This window comes from Macaca nemestrina, chromosome 1, assembly GCF_043159975.1.
Source record: "Macaca nemestrina isolate mMacNem1 chromosome 1, mMacNem.hap1, whole genome shotgun sequence".
Lineage (NCBI taxonomy): Eukaryota > Metazoa > Chordata > Mammalia > Primates > Cercopithecidae > Macaca > Macaca nemestrina.
Window position 1 is genome coordinate 186159074 of NC_092125.1, and position 16108 is coordinate 186175181.

Below are 16108 nucleotides of genomic sequence, written 5' to 3' on the forward strand. Positions count from 1 at the left end.
CAGCCAAGGGGATTCACTGACAAAAATACACCTCTCCCTGCCTTTGATTAGCCCTCATCTGGGCACCTCCAAATGGTGACCACACGGATGCTAATGTTTGTTCTCCCGGTGGGTGGATGCCTCTCCCTGAAATCCACGACTGGTCAGGGGAGGACTTTTCTCCCCGTCGGCTTCCTGGTGGAGGTTTCAGCAGAGTCAGGGCCGCCTACGCCGCCGTGTGTGATGTGAGTGGCGCCACTGAAACCTCGGTCCCACTGGCGGGTCATGAGAGCGGAAATGCCCACATTATGCACTCAGCACACCAGATATCAGGGCTGGAGGGGGCTTTAGAGAGAAGCCGGACTGGCCCCCTCACTTTACACATGGGGAAACTGAGTCCCAGAGCCAGAAAGAGACTTTCTGAACTGGGCTTTAGAGCACTCCAAGTTATTAACCCTTTGCAGTGTAGTTAGGTTGAAATTGGAAAGCCCTTATCAGGGAGCCAAGGGAAAGGGTCATTTCTGGAGGAAGAAGAAAGGAACAGCTGTGGCCAGGATGGGGCTGAAAGAGGAGCACAGCTCTCTAATTCAGTGTGTGTCTTAATGCAAGTCCCTCAGGCAAGGACCAGTGAGCCACTGCTGAAGAAACATCCAAGGTTAAAAGTTCTGGTCAATGAGACTTAGAAGTTCACAGTACCTGGCCTGCCACCTCTGTTTGCACAATAGGAGTGGCATCTCAGGGCAAGGGAGGTGGTGGTCTCAGCAGGCTCCACAAGGAGTTTAAGATAAGGGTTAGTGGGCAAATAATAAGGTGAGCCACAACCAAGAAGGAAAGGTTCTCCAAGCCATGTGCTGGAAAAACCAGATGAAGGAGGAATGGCTGTCTTTGCTAGAGAAGACAAGGCATGAAAGATGGGGTCACTGTCTAGAAATCACAGACTTCCAGTGGACAGGTGGGGCAGATAAGCTTAATGAGTGTCAGAACAGAGAGAAAAACAGTATGGCATCCAGTAGGTACTTGAAAACCTTGCTGAATTACAAGGAATTTTACAAGGAAAATTACAAGGAAGCAGAATACAAAGAAGAACTTTCTGACAGAGCTACTTCAAGCAAGCAAAAGAGAACTCTTGGTCACTGGAGGCTTGCAGCCAGAATTCTACGTTGGGTAAATAGCTCATCAGATGAGTCGGAGACAACAGACTTGCTACCTCCTTGCAAAGTATCATTAAGTCAGCCTCAATTGTGCTTCCTTACTCTGGCATTGTCATCTTGCACTGAGCTTGGGTGCCACTATGACCTCCAGATTTTTTTCATACAAAAATTGCGAAACGGGCCTCACCACCCTATACTCAGGTTGTCATTTTTAAGATCCATGTTTTTGGCCGGGCATGGTGGCTCACGCCTGTAATCCCTGCACTTTGGGAGGCCAAAGCGGGCTGATCACGAGGTCAGGAGATTGAGACCATCCTGGCTAACACGCTGAAACCCCGTCTCTACTAAAAATACAAAAAATTAGCCGGGTGTGGTGGCGGTGCCTGTAGTCCCAGCTACTCGGGAGGCTGAGGCAGGAGAATGGTGTGAACCCGGGAGGCGGAGCTTGCAGTGAGCCAAGATAGCGCCACTGCACTCCAGCCTGGGCGACAGAGCGAGACTCCATCTTAAAAAAAGAAAGAAAGAAAAAAAAAATCCATGTTTTCAAACACTGAATCTTTGTACATCCCATTCAGCCAACCAGCATCTCTACTCTCCCTTCCAGCTCCATGAAACTGACAACTAGAAGTACCCCAGTAGCCCTATGAGGACAGAGACTTGCAGCACCTCTCTGTAGACCTACCTTGGATACACTCTTTCAGACACTGAAAGGCAAAGGAGTCAGAGGACCACTCAGCAACAACCTGACAACTGCAAACTGTTAGTTTTTAGATGCTGCCATCCATTTGGTATGGACCAGCCTGAGTCCCTGGGCTAGTTCTAAGAAGGCATTGGAATCAGGCAGGAAGGGAAGTCAGCGGGCCAGCCAGAGCATCGAGCCTTCTGCCAGGGACTCCAAGAAAATACTGGGGGAGGATGGATGTGTGATCAGCCTCCATGATCCCCAGAAGCCCTGGCCAGACAAAGACATATTGTGCCACTGCACAGTGGGTCCCAGGCCTCTGCCTTCTATCCAGGCAGCCTAGGGAGGCAGTGCAAGAACTCGCAGGACACCAGCAGGGCCCTCTTCATACTTCCTCCTCCAGGAAGCCGCCTTTCCAAATAGCCAGGGCCTCATCAGACCCACACAGCACCAAAGCCACCCAGGGGCTGAGAACAGAGGATCAGAGAAGGTCAGGCTTGCTGTAGACTGCTGGGAGGCATCTTGGGCAAAGAAGCAATCATCATATAATTGGCGAGAGGCTGTTCCTGGGACCACTTCCCATTAACCCACTGGGTGACCTGGGTTGTACCACCTGACCTTGCTTGGCCTCCTCTTCACAGCTCCTCAAGTAGGAAAAGTTAGGGCTGGGAAGGACCCTAGAAATCTTGCAGTCCCATCCCCTCAGTTCACAGGCAGGAAGACTAGCCCGGCAAGTCAGTGGCAGATCTGGGACTGTCCCCAGCTGCCAGCCCACTCTCTTGCGACCACACTGTGCTGCCTCTCCAAAGCTGTACATAGTAGGTCATCACCTCTAAAGCTCTAGAAACCTAAAGCCTAGACATAGTTTATCATTTGCTCGGGCTGCCATAAGAAGTACTACAGACTGGGTGGCTTCACAAACAGAAAGAGATTGTCCCACAGTTTTGGAGGCTAGAAGCCCACAATCCAGGTAGGGTTATGGTGCGTTCCTTCTGAGGATTGTGAGGAAAGATCTGTTCCATGCCTCTTCCCTAGCTTCTGGGGACTTGCCAGCAATCTTCGGAGTCCTGGGATTGTAGAGGCATCACCCCAATTCCTGCCTTCGCCTTCACATGACATTCCCCTACGTGCATGTCTGTGTCAATGTGTTCATTCATTTGTTACACATTTGCCCAATTCATTTATCCATGTATTCAGGTGAGTTATTTGCCAATCTATGCATTCATTCATTCATTTATGCTACTCCCTAGTTTGCATATTGAATCTGTCTCATTTGCAAATTCAATAAACATTCATAGTAAGTGCCTACTATGTGCTAGACACTGTCCTAGGTTGGGGGATAGAGAAGTAAATAAGACGGATAAAAACCCCGGCTCTCATGGAGCTTGCATTCCAGAGGAGAAAGCCAGACAAACATTGCAAACACTGACAGATACAAGGAAGAAACTAATCTAGGGCTATGGGATTGAGAACGACCAGGGTGAGGGGGACACCTTTGGCTAGAGGTGACCCCTCTCTCTGGGAAAGTCTTTCTGAGAAAACATTAGTCAGGCTGAGACCTTAAAGCTGAAAAGTAGTTGCCCATGTAAAGACCTGAGGGAAGAGCACACCAGGCAGTGGGAACAGCAAGTATGGAGGCCCTGAGATGAGGCGTGCAGGTCGGCATCCCAACAGGAAACAGGAGCACACTCCAGATAGGAGAATTCAGGCCAAGCACGATGGCTCATACTTGTAATCCCAGTACTTTAGGAAGCCGAGGCAAGCAAATTGCCTGAGATCAAGAGTTCAAGACCAGCCGAGTCAACATGGTGAAACCCTGTCTCAACAAAGAATATTAGCCAGGTGTGGTGGTACGTGCCTGTAATCCCAGCTACTCAGGAGGCTGAGGTGCGAGAATCGCTTGAACCCAGGAGGCAGAGGTTGCAGTGAGTCGAGATCATGCCACTGCATTCTAGCCTGGGTGATAGGGTGAGACTCTGTCTCAAAAAAAAAAAGAAAAAAAGAAAAAAAAGAAGAAAGAGAAGAAAGAAAGAAAAAAAAGAAAAAGGAAAAAGGAAAGGCAAGGAGAGAGGAGGGGAGGGGAGGGGAGAGGAGAGGAGAGGAAGAATTCAAGCAGAGATTCTTTACAAGGAGGCTATTGTGAAAGGAACACAAGGAATAGAGCAGTAGCCTTGGGCCAGTAGCAGCAAAACTGTTATCCTGAAGTGAAGAGGGGAAGGAGTGATTGCTGGAACTTACAGTCGGCTTCTTTGGGAGGAGTGATGGCCTCTGATCAAGGGACCAGTCCAAGACATCTATAAGGAAAGAACTGTGGAAATGAAGACCCTGACCCTTACTGCTTCTCTCTCTGTGGGTACCCCACAGTGACCAAACCCAACTGGAGGCCTGACTCCACAGAGCCCACTGATGGGACACACAGGTCAGCCACAGGCACAGGGCAGGTTGGAGGAAGGTGAGTGTGCCCTTGGAGGGGCCACAGAAGACCTCAGCCCAGGCAGGAAGACTGGAGCAGGCCCTTGTGGCTGGAGCACAGTGGGAGATGGGACAGCGGGAGGGGCACAATAGTGAGGACAGAGGTGGAATTGGGATTTTATGCTGCCAGGGCATGGTGGGTGGTGGGGACAGGTGGACTTCAGCAGGAGAGAGTGCTGTGGACATCCCAGTCACTGCTCAGCAAGTTCATTTGTCACCCACTCGCTCTGGTCTTCCTCTCATTCACCTCTCAGCCCTTCTGAGGTTTGAGCAAGCCTCTCCCTGCTCAGTCTTCTGTGCTATGCCCATACCAGGCCCCACTCCATGTACTGAGCTAGATATATACTGCAGGTACACATACTGCAGGTACATTCACCCTGCAGAAGCTCACCTCTGGACCAGGAACCACCAGTTCCCTGGTGAATTCTGACACAAAGTGGAGATTGGTAAGGGCCTTAGGGGAGGACCAGGCCAGTGGGGGATGCTGAGGGTTGGGTGACCGGGCTGCTTCTAGCTGAAGAAGCACAGGCTCCAGGCCAGGAGACATGGTCTCTGACACCAACTCACTATGTGACCTTGGTGGGTGGTGGGAAGAGGCAAGGTGGACAGTCTCTCTGAGCCTTGTTTCTGCATCTGCAACACGGGGGGTGCTAATTCTGCTGCCCATCCCTCGGGCCTGGTGGAGGGAAAGGAAAAGGCTTTTAAGGCTGGAGCAGGAACAAACTAGCTGTTCACCAAACACATTTGTACTCTATCCTGGGTGCACAGCTGGAGTGTATTCCCCAGCCTTCCTTGCAGTTAGGTGTGGCCGTATGACTAGGTTTTATGAAGGGCCACCCTCAAGTCTGGGCCAGAAAACCCCCTTGTGGTTTTCTATGCCTCTGCTCCCTATGCCTCTGCTCCCTGCCGTCACCTGAGCCAGCTGGGCACAGAGGATCGGCACCCCAGCAGATGGCAGGGCCACCAAATGCAAGGCTTCTGGGTCCCTGAATCACCACACGGAGCAGGAACACTTGCATTTGTTTTCTTTTGGAAGCAGAAAAATATTTTATTCCAAGAGATGGAAGAGGTAAGAAGTTCATCCTGAAAATATAGTTTGGTGTAATTCTGTTGTGACAGAGCTTCCCTCTGAACGTGCTCTCCTACTGACTGCCCTATCCCAATCTTGTTTATCTTGAAGCAGTTTTTAAACACTTCACTGATTCCCACGTTAGAAGAAGACAGGCGCCATCTTCAAATCCACAGATTCCAAGGAGAGAATAAAATATTCTCAGAAGAGCATCTTCTCTCAGAAGAGTGCATAAACACTTTGTAGAGTCAGCACAGCTTAGGTTAGGTAGGCACATAGTAAGTCAAAGTGTAAAAAAAGTGGAGGAAGAAATACCGCATTGTAGAATAAGATATTCAGATATGGTGTGAATGTTTAAGGCAGCTGATGCCCAAAACAGGCAAGTCAAGGAAGAAGGTCTCAGTTTGGAGGAGAATTTGCATCTAAAAGGAATTCTCTTCTCATAACATCAATGCCTAGCACTATAGAGCATGTCTTCTCCTCAAGGCCAGCGATGCTTCAGATACCAGCTGGTTTCATTTTTCAACTGTGGTCCAAAGAGAGGACAGAAATGAAAAAGAATTGCAATCAGCCAAAAGAGATAGCAGTAGCTGGGTGCAGTGGCTCATGCCTATAATCTCAGCACTTTGCGAGGCAGAAGTGGGAGGACTGCTTGAGCCCAGGAGTTCGAGACCAGCCTGGGCAACATGGTGAAACACCATGTCTACATAAAATACCAAAAAATTAGCAAGGCATGATGGCATGCTCCTGTTGTCCCAGTTACCCAGGAAGCTGAGGAGGGAGAAGGATCCTGAGCCTGGGAGGTTGAGGCTACAGTGAGCCAAGATCGTGCCACTACACTGCAGCCTGGGCAACAGAGATCCTGTCTCAAAAAAAAAAAAAAAAAAAAAGCAGCAAACCGAACAGGTCACCAATATGGTGCTGATAACTACTCTGCTAAGACTCTTAGGGATGAACCAGGGAACCAAGAAGCTGATGAAGTCCCAGAACATGCTTATCACGAAAAGAGGCACCATGAGGCTGTGATATTCCCATGATTGCCACTGGAGCAGCCCACTGGACTCTTAATGTGAGCAAGAAACCAACTATCGGGCTAAGCCACAGAAATCTGGGAGTGGTATCAGTTGCAGCAGCTTGGGTAGCCTTCACTAATACGGAAGCTGTAAAGGCTGTCTTGATGTGAGGGGATGCTGAGTACCCTGGGGCAGTAGGAGGAAATAAGGTCAGAGGGGAAGTAGGAGCCCAGTCATGTAGGGGCGTGGCAAGGAATTTGGATTGTAGTGTAATTAGTGGGGTTTAAAGCAAGAGAATATTCTGTCCCAATGCCTAATCCACTGTACCACCTAGCCTATCCCACCCACAGCAGCCTAAGAAGTTGATTCAGGTGCTAAATCTTGAGGCTCCATCCCTGCTTGAGGAATGCAGGTTCCCTGTGAGTCTCAGTCTCTCCGGGAAGGGAGTTTGTGGGAGAGGTCCAATCCAGGGACAGGTTCTAAGGGCAACCAGCAGGAGGAGCCTCTGCCCAAGGGGCAAAGGTGAGGAGTTACTTAGGGTAAAACAAGAGGTAGTCCCTGTGCACCCCAAATGTCTACCTGAGCCCAGTGCAAAGGGGGACTCAGCTACTCAGGCAACCACAGACTGTCCACTTAAAGGGACTCTCAGGGACACATGGCCTTCACTGTACAGATGAGAGAATCAAGAGTCAGGACCATAGAAATGCTCAGGATCATACAGTGAGACAGCAGTGGGGCTGCCAGGGGCTAGCCTGGGAGTGCAAGAACCTGGTGCCAAAACCAGCTCTTCTATATTCTGCCTGTGACCTTGAGAATAAGAAGAACCACCCTGAATGGAGGCTGTGAGGACCAACCGAGTTAACATAGGATGTACCCAATAAATGTCTGGCATGTAGAAGGCACTCATTATAAGATGCTCAGTACGGCACTGCGCTTCATGGGGGATAACATTGAACCCACCACTGCCCACTGCTATAGTGGGGAGAAACACTTTCCCAGGCCGCCAGAAGTTCATGCTGGGGCCTGGCTATCTTCCTACCCCAAGCACCCTGACAGTTACCAGGGGTTCAACTTGAACAGGAACACTTCTTTCTGTGTTCCAAGGACTGCTTTCCTAAACTCTATGAAAAGAAGAAAAAGGATGAGGAGGAGGAGGAGGAGGAGGAAGTAGAGAAGGTGGAGCAAGAGAATAAAGAGAAGAAAGGGGAGGCAGAGGAAGAAGCAGCCAGCTTATGTTGCTGACAGGCAGCTGTCGGGGACATGGTGTGCCCCTTTTTGAGAAATTGCAGGAGTTTTTCTCTGGCCTCAAATCAAGGGACCGGTCCTTCTTCTATGCAAAGGTCGTGTGTTTATCTTGTGAGCACAGTAAATCACATACCTGCTTGGGTCCCCTCTGCTGGAAGCCTGGAGTGACACACATGACTTGCCTCCACAGCGTGCAGGGCCTGCCTTAGAGGAGGATCCCTGCTTAGAAGCCTCACTCCAGAATCCACCCTACCTTCCTACACTTTTTAATCTTTGCCTTGAATGCTTACTTCTAACTTTATGTTCCCACATTTTAGTATATATTTCCATGTAGATTGCTTTCAGTCATTTCTGGGGAAAGCTGCGAAGGAAGGAGAAAGTGGCTTCATTCTCTGCTCTGCTTAGACCAGCAGGACTCTCCTCCCTCAACAAGTCGTCTGCCCCCGCGAATGCAGCCGCTGAGCTGGCCAGCTTCCTGGCACGCGTGTCCAGCTGTCGGCTTGCTCTGAACTGAGGTCCCCAAAAGATCCCCAGACCATCAGTTGAGCTCACAGAAGATCACCCTCCAGGGGGCCTTTGAGCAAATCTTGGGGGGCAGGGGAAGGGAGAGGGACGTGACTCAGCCAGGAAACTGGAAACCCCCCATATCCCTAACCACCTCCACAAACTCCAAAGCCAGGCCTGTGCTCTCAGCTGATGCCAAGAACTGCCCACTACCAATACTTCCCACCCCCGTTCAGGGCCAAGGACATGGGATTTGGCTGGGATCCTCTACCCCTCCTTCTTGGATGGAGAGTTGACATGTTATAGGAAACACTCTCTCTGACCCTTCTCCAAGATGCCTGAGTAGCCCCCAAGTCAATCCCTTCCCTACTCTGGTATACAACTCCCATCTTTAACATGTGGAGTAGGTGAGGGATAACCTCCAAAGGTCACACTAGCTCGGCTCCTCCCCATCCAGCATCCACTAATCATTTCCTGAGTACCAGCTCTGTGCCTGGCCCAGGTCCGGGGATCTTTTGGGGACCTCAGTTCAAAGCAAGCTGACAGCTGGACACGCGTGCCAGGAAGCTGGCCAGCTCAGCGGCTGCATTCGCGGAGGCAGACGACTCACTGAGGGAGGAGAGTCCTGCTGGTCTAAGCAGAGCAAAGAACGAAGCCACTTTCTCCTTCCTGCAGAGCTTTCCCCACTGAACAGAAGGAAGAGCCTATTCACACAGAGAGATGTGGTGATACCATGAGCTGGTGGGGCAATAAGGGACACAAGCATTTCGCACTGTTAGTGCAAAGATGACAGACTGCCAGCTGGTTAGCAGGTCAGAGAAGGCTTCCCAGAGGAGGGGACATTTGGTCAGGGCCTTAAAGGTTAAGTAAGAATTGGCCAGAATCATAGAAAAAAATAAGAATTTTTCTATAGCACTTTATTTGTTCACTTCCAGAATCTCTTTTTATCTTTCAGACTCATGACTCAGTAAGCTGGGATTTAGAATATGTAAATGTTTAGCTCTGGGAGTCTCTTTATTCCCATTTTCTGACTGAGATTATTAAGGCCTGGAGAGGGGAAGGGACTACCCCAAGGTCACACAGCAGGAGATTAGTGAGCAGATCCTGAAATCTGCATCACCGGACTTCCAGCCTAACGTCCCCACCACAATAACTCATTCACCCCCTTTTCCTTTTCCAACCACCATCTGGCCTGACCAACTGCCCTATCCCTCCCAGCCAGACTCAGGACAAGTTTTATAGGGAGGTAACTGATTGGGGTGGGGGTTAGGGAGTAGAAGGGAGAGTTTAACCCCACAATGTTTTCATACTTGGGATCTGAAAACACGATTTCCCCAGCAAAGAAGCTTAGCGTTAAGCGGAAAATCGGCTTGGAAGGATGTGATATCATTTATAACAGTACATTAAATGCAAGCTGAGAACCTGATATATTTTAGGAACATTCAGCACACTCTAGACTAATAAACATTTTACAATATTATTGCACATGTTCATTTCACTTTGTACAAATAATCATTCCCTTCACATCTAATAAGTCTGTTTGACACATAAGTGGTCTTGGGCAAACACCTCAGAGGGCCTTGTTTTTCTGTGCATTGATCATTTATTTGTGTAGCCTGCTGGGACAGTGACTAATGATTTTGAGGGTTTAAACGTCCTCAAACATCGTCTTTGTCTCCCTGCCTGTTATCGTATAAATGTAAAATAATTTCATCTTGGCCCCAGAATGTATTGTTTTTCATGTATGAAAAATGCCTGTCCTTTCCCTGCCTGGCACGGCATCAATCAGTTTAAAACAATATTTGGAGGAGCCCTGGTCTGCAGGTCTTCCAGCAAGCTCTCGAGGTCCCTGGGAGACAGGCCCAGAACACCACTTACTGGAGAATTTCCAAACAAACCTGCCATCACCACTGCATCAACTCGGAAGCCTTGTCTCCCTACAAGATAGGCATGAGTCCTGCCCTTCCATGGCCAAGTGAACAGAGATTCACTACTGATAGCCTTCTCCTTTCAACTCCAAGAACACTTATGGAGGTCTCTGGGGCCTAGCACTGCTATTCTAGGAGCTGGGGGAACAGGGATGAAGCCAACGTGTTCCTGGCCTACAGTAACTTAGAATCAAGGGAAGGTCACCACTAACTCAAAGAGCCCCTGTGTAGGAAACAGAAAAAGGTGCCCCATATGGGTGAACTCAGCCACTTGAGCTCATCACTTGGAGAACAGGTACCTTTGTATGAATTAGAAAAAAAGGACTCTTCCCTCCAGAGAGGTACAGCCCTCACATTAGGGCACATTCCTCAGCTGGGTGTTCCTGTGCAGTGTACAACCTAAACAAATGTACAAAGAGGCCACCCTACTGGAGTAGGGTGGAAGGTCAGTGGGTAACAGACAGACAAAAAAACAATGCTATGGAATACATGTCCCATAAAAAGATAAGACGTTAGGAGTGGAAGACTAGAAGGAGGATAGCTGATAAGGCAAGAGGCTTCATGGAGGAAGGGACCTTTGAGTTTGGCCTTGAAGAAAAAGTAGGTGAGTGATAGGAAAAGAAGGGAAGCATCCCACCGCATCCACTGAACAGAAGGAAGAGCCTGTTCACACAAACATGAGGTCAAGGAAGCTGGCCATTTGGAGAGACTGAGCATAAGAAGAAAGAAAAGGAGGAGGAGGGATGAGACAAGAAATGAGTGTTTGTTGAGTGAATAAGGGGGTGAACACAGAGATGAAAGGACAGCCAGCCAGACGGGTGGATGGATGAATAGAAGGTAGAGATTATATTAAAAAGTTTCAGATTTCTTGAATGCCTTACTAAGAATTGTGTGCTTTTTTCCGCAAGCAGTGGGTGGTGCATTCAGAACCATATTTTGGACGCTCTGACCAAAATGAACTGGGGAAAGCAAGTTTGGGTACCAAGGGGATCTCCCTGGGCCTCACCTAGAGTGACCATTTGGATCCACCTTGTAAGGAAAAGGGAAGGGAGAAAAGTAATGTTATCACCAGCCTTCTAGGATAAATGATATACTCCCAACTGAGCCATGGGAAACTGAGGCTCTAAAAGTGATTTGTGCAAAGTTATCTGTCTATACAGAGCCAAGAATTGACCCCATCTGCCCAACTGCAGTTTGTGCCTCATTTGCTCATGCACATCTGCTTGAGGAGATGGCCTGAAACTGAGCCACATAACTCCTCTTGCCCAAGGATCCCCCAGGCCTAGTGCGTACTCACTCGAACCTAGCACCAATTGCTAAATACAGGCCACACTGGCTCTGCGGGGCCTCCATCGGCACCTCCTCCCTGCCCACTTCCAGAAGAACCTGGACCAGATTCACGGGGCAAGAAATCTGCACTAGGCTCTAGCTGTGACCTCTCTCTCACCCCTCAACCATCTCCACTGCACATAGTTTGCAACCAGTATAACATGCTCTCTGACCCTTTCTGGGCCTTTGCATATGCTGTACTCTCTGCATGACTCTTTCATGCTTTCCCTGTCTAGCTAATGCCTTCTTGTACTTCAAAGCCAGTTCAAATGTCTCCTCTGCTAGGAAGCCTCCCCTGACCCCCATGGCTGGGATGGGACATCCTCTATGCTTCCATGGCTTTTGACTTTTCTCAAGATGGCACTTATGTTTTTATATTTTTTGTTGTCTAGTTGCATCATCTTTGTCTATCCCACTGTGAGCTGCTGGAGATCAGAGGGTATATTTGATTCATCTCCAAGATTCTCAGCATGATCACAGGGCCTGGCCCAGAGTAGAGCCAGAGGGCAGTAGAAAGATAGATAAGCGATTGGATGGATGGGTGGATGAACAGATAGATGGGTGAATAGATAGGCAAACAGCTTCTTAAGGGAAAAAAACTTTGGACTTGACTCTTCCACCTCCAAGAAGAGTCTCCTGATCTGGGAAAAAAAGTCTTAAAAACCGAGGCTCTTGATCGCACAGAATAACTGAAGATAAAAACTTATAGGTGCATAGGCCGGACACAGTGGCTCATGCCTGTAATCCCAGCACTTTGAGAGGCAAAGTCGGGTGAATCACCTGAGGTCGGGAGTTTGAGACCAGACTAGCCAACATGGAGAAACTCCGTCTCTACTAAAAATATAAAAATTAGCTGGGCGTGGTGGCAGGCACCTAATCCCAGCTACTCAGGAGGCTGAGGCAGGAGAATCACTTGAGCCCAAAAGGCAGAGGATGCAATGAGCCAAGATTGCACCACTGCTTTCCAGGCTGGGTGACAGAGCGAGACTCCGTCTCAAAACAAACAAACAAACAAAAACTTATAGTGCATAGACCTGCACATCTGATTCATTCAATTTCACTGAGGTTAAGGCCAAATGATGTGGGACATTATTGTGCTGGCTGGGGTTCAAGGACAAAGTCACAGAGAATCTTGTACACAGATTTAAGGGTCTTGACTTTTATCACAAGGCTGATGGAGAGCTGGCAGAGGGTTCCTGGGGCATGACAAGGAGCCATCCACATCTCTTGAGTCCTTTAAGTGAGGATGAGATTGAGAGTCAGAGGCATTAGCCTCAGGTATTTCTTCTTGTCCATTCTGCAAAGGCTGGTTAGACAAACTGATGGTCCCCCAGACTTCAGGATGCCCATTCTGGGGCAGAGATGGTATATTAGTCCGTTTTCATGCTGCTGATAAAGACATAACCAAGACTGAGCAATTTACAAAAGAAAGAAGTTTAACAGACTCACAGTTCCACATAGCTGGGGAAGCCTCACAATCATGGTGGAAGGTGAAAGTACGTTTCACATGGTGGCAGACAAGAGAAGAATGACAGCGAAGCAAAAAGGGTTTCCCCTTATAAAACCATCAGATCTCTTGAGACTTATTCACTATCACAAGAACAGTATGAGGGAAACCGCCTTCATGATGCAATTATCTCCCACTGGGTCCCTCCCACAACATGAGGGAATTATGGAAGATACAGTTCAAGATAAGATTTGGGTGGGGACACAGCTAAACCATACCATTCTGCCCCTGCCCCCCAACAAATCTCATGTCCTCACATTTCAAAACTAATCATGCCTTCCCAACAGTCCCCCAAAGTCTTAAGTCATTTCAGCATTAACTCAAAAGTCCACGGTCCAAAGTCTCATCCGAGACAAAGCAAGTCCCTCCTGCCTATGAGCCTGTAATACCAAAAGCAAGGTAGTTACTACCTAGATACAATGGGGGTACAGGCATTGGATAAATACAGCTATTCCAAATAGGAGAAATTGGCCAAAACAAAGGGGCTAAAGGCCCCATGCAAGTCCAAAATCCAGTGGGGCAGTCAAATCTTAAAGATTCAAAATGATCTCCTTTGACTCCATGTCTCACATCCAGGTCACGCTGATGCAAGAGGTACGTTCCCATGGTATTGGACAACTCTGCCCCTGTGGCTTTGCAGGGTACAGCCTCTCTCCCAGCTACTTTCACTGGCTGGCATTGAGTGTCTGCGACTTTTCCAGGTGCACGGTACAAGCTGTTGGTGGATCTACCATTCTGGGGTCTGGAGGATGGTGGCCCTCTTCTCACAGCTCCACTAGACAGCACACCAGTGGGGACTCTGTATGAGGGCCGCCACCCCACATTTCCCTTCCACACTGCCCTAGCAGAGGTTCTTCATGAGTGCCCCGCCCCTGCAGCAAACTTCTACCTGAACATCCAGGTGTTTCCATATATCCTCTGACATCTAGGCAGAGGTTCCCAAACCTCAATTCATGACTTCTGTGCACCCACAGGCTCAACACCACATGGAAGCTACCAAGGCTTGGGGCTTGCAACTCTGAAGCCATGGACCGAGCTATAGCTTGGCACCTTTTAATCACAGCTAGAGTGGCTGGGATGCAGGGCACCAAGTCCCCAGACTGCACACAGCAGAGGGACCCTGGGCCAGGCCCAGGAATCTTCCTAGGGCTCTCGGCTTGTGATGGGAGGGGCTGCCACAAAGGTCTCTGACATGCCCTGGGGACATTTTCCCCATTGTCTTGGTGGCTCCTAATTACTTATGCAAATTTCTGCAGCTGGCTTGAATTTCTCCTCAGAAAATGGGATTTTCTTTCCTATCGCATTGTCAGGCTGCAAATTTTCCAAACTTTTATGCTGTTTTCCTTTTAAAACTGAATGGTTTTAATAGTACCCAAGTCACCTCTTGAATGCTTTTCTGCGAAGAAATTTCTTCCACTAGATACTCTAAATCATCTCTCTCAAGTTCAAAGTTTCACAAATCTCTAGGGCAGGGGCAAAATGCTGCCAGTTTCTCTGAGAAAACGTAACAAGAGTCACCTTTGCTCCAGTTTCCAACAAGTCCCTCATCTCTATCTGAGACCACTCAGCCTGGATTTCACGGTCCATATCATTGTCAGTATTTTGGTCAAAGCCATTCATCAAGTCTCTACGAAGTTCCAAACTGTCCCACATTTTCCTGTTTTCTTCTGAGCCCTCCAAACTGTTCCAACCTCTGCCTGTTACCCAGTTCCAAAGTTGCTTCCACATTTTCAGGTATCTTTTCAGCAGCACCCCACTTCTGGTACCAATATACTGTATTAGTCTGTTTTCATGCTGCTGATGAAGACAGACCCAAGACTGGGCAATTTACAAACGAGAGCAGTTTAATGGACTCAAAGTTCCACGTGGCTGGGAGACCTCACAATCATGGTGGAAGGTGAAAGGCCTGTCTCACACGGTGGCAGACAAGAGAAAAATGAGAGCCAAGCAAAAGGGGTTTCCCCTTATAAAACCATCAGATCTCATGAGACTAATCCACTAGCATGAGAATAGAATGGGGGAAATCACTCCCATGATTCAATTATCTCCCACTGGGTCCCTCCTGAAACATGAGGGAACTATGGGAGCTACAATTCAAGATGAGATTTGGGTGAGGACCCAGCCAAACCATATCAGATGGGCATTGTCAGAGTGACTGAGACCTGCATCCAGGCCAACCGAAATATCACACTAAGTCCCCTCCTTTTATTCTCTCTTAGCACCCTCTGGCTCACAGGCCCCTTCTAACTCTACTTGGACACAGACAGACATGCTGTGCCAAAAGGGCTGGGAAACATATGGTCTTAGAGTTTGAGCCCAAGTCCTTCTCCCACCTGCATCAGCCTCCAAGCAGATAGAGATAGACATTCATTAGTAGGTACCACGTACCAGGGGGGCCAATCATATAAATCATTCCTTAACTCACTTAATAAGTGCTTATTGAATACCTATGTATCAATCAGAGAAAGAACCACCAGAAGATACATGGAATAATAAATTTACAGTGGCTCACACCTGTAATACCAGCCCCTTGAGAGACCAAGGCAGAAGGGTTGCTTGAGGCCAGGAGTTTGAGACCAGCCTGGGCAAAAGCAAGACCCCAATCTCAACAAAAAATCAAAAAATTAGAGGGATGTGGTGCCACTCACCTGTAGCTCCAGTTACTCAGGAGGCTGAGGCAGGAGAATGGCTTATGACCGGGAGGTTGAGACTGCAGTGATCCATGAATGTGCCGCTGCACTCCAGCCTGGGTGAAAGCGAGACACTGTATCATTAAAAAAGGAAAAAAAAGAGAAAAAATATATTTATTAATTATAGCGATTGATCTTATGCAAGTGTGGGAGCTGGTTAGATAGTCCATATGCTTCCATATGAGAGCCACAGGGCTGGCAGTGCAGAAGGGAAGATGATATGAAGTAGGAGAAGCAAGGACAAACTGGGACCCACGAGGATTCCCACCACCCTAAGCCTCTAACTTCAATGACGGGTGGCCTCTTGGAGAAGCTGGAACCCTTCATCATGGAGCTGCACATGCTCCCAGCCCAAGATTCAGGGAAGCTGAACAGGCAGATGGGGTAAGAGCTGGAGGAGCCATAGAACCCTGGCTGCTGCCCCAGGCCAACCAGGCAAGCCAGGAGAGAAGCAATCAAGAGCAAGAACTCAGGTCCCCACACTAACCTTCCCAGCCCAGAAAGAATATGGCTGCTACTTCACTGCCACCTTCTGAATC

At 48.6% G+C, this 16108-nt stretch overlaps 1 protein-coding gene across 1 annotated transcript; it reads right to left on the minus strand.

The window, feature by feature from the left end:
- Positions 1 to 5834: 5834 nt before the first annotated feature.
- On the minus strand, positions 5835 to 13485 carry LOC139356167 (V-type proton ATPase subunit e 1-like). The gene is made up of 5 exons (XM_071068995.1): positions 13450 to 13485; positions 11341 to 11429; positions 6503 to 6552; positions 6248 to 6416; positions 5835 to 5940 (listed from the first exon to the last, which is right to left on the minus strand). The coding sequence occupies exons 1-5, from the start codon at positions 13483 to 13485 to the stop codon at positions 5835 to 5837; spliced, it is 450 nt and encodes a 149-aa protein (XP_070925096.1).
- Positions 13486 to 16108: the final 2623 nt, after the last annotated feature.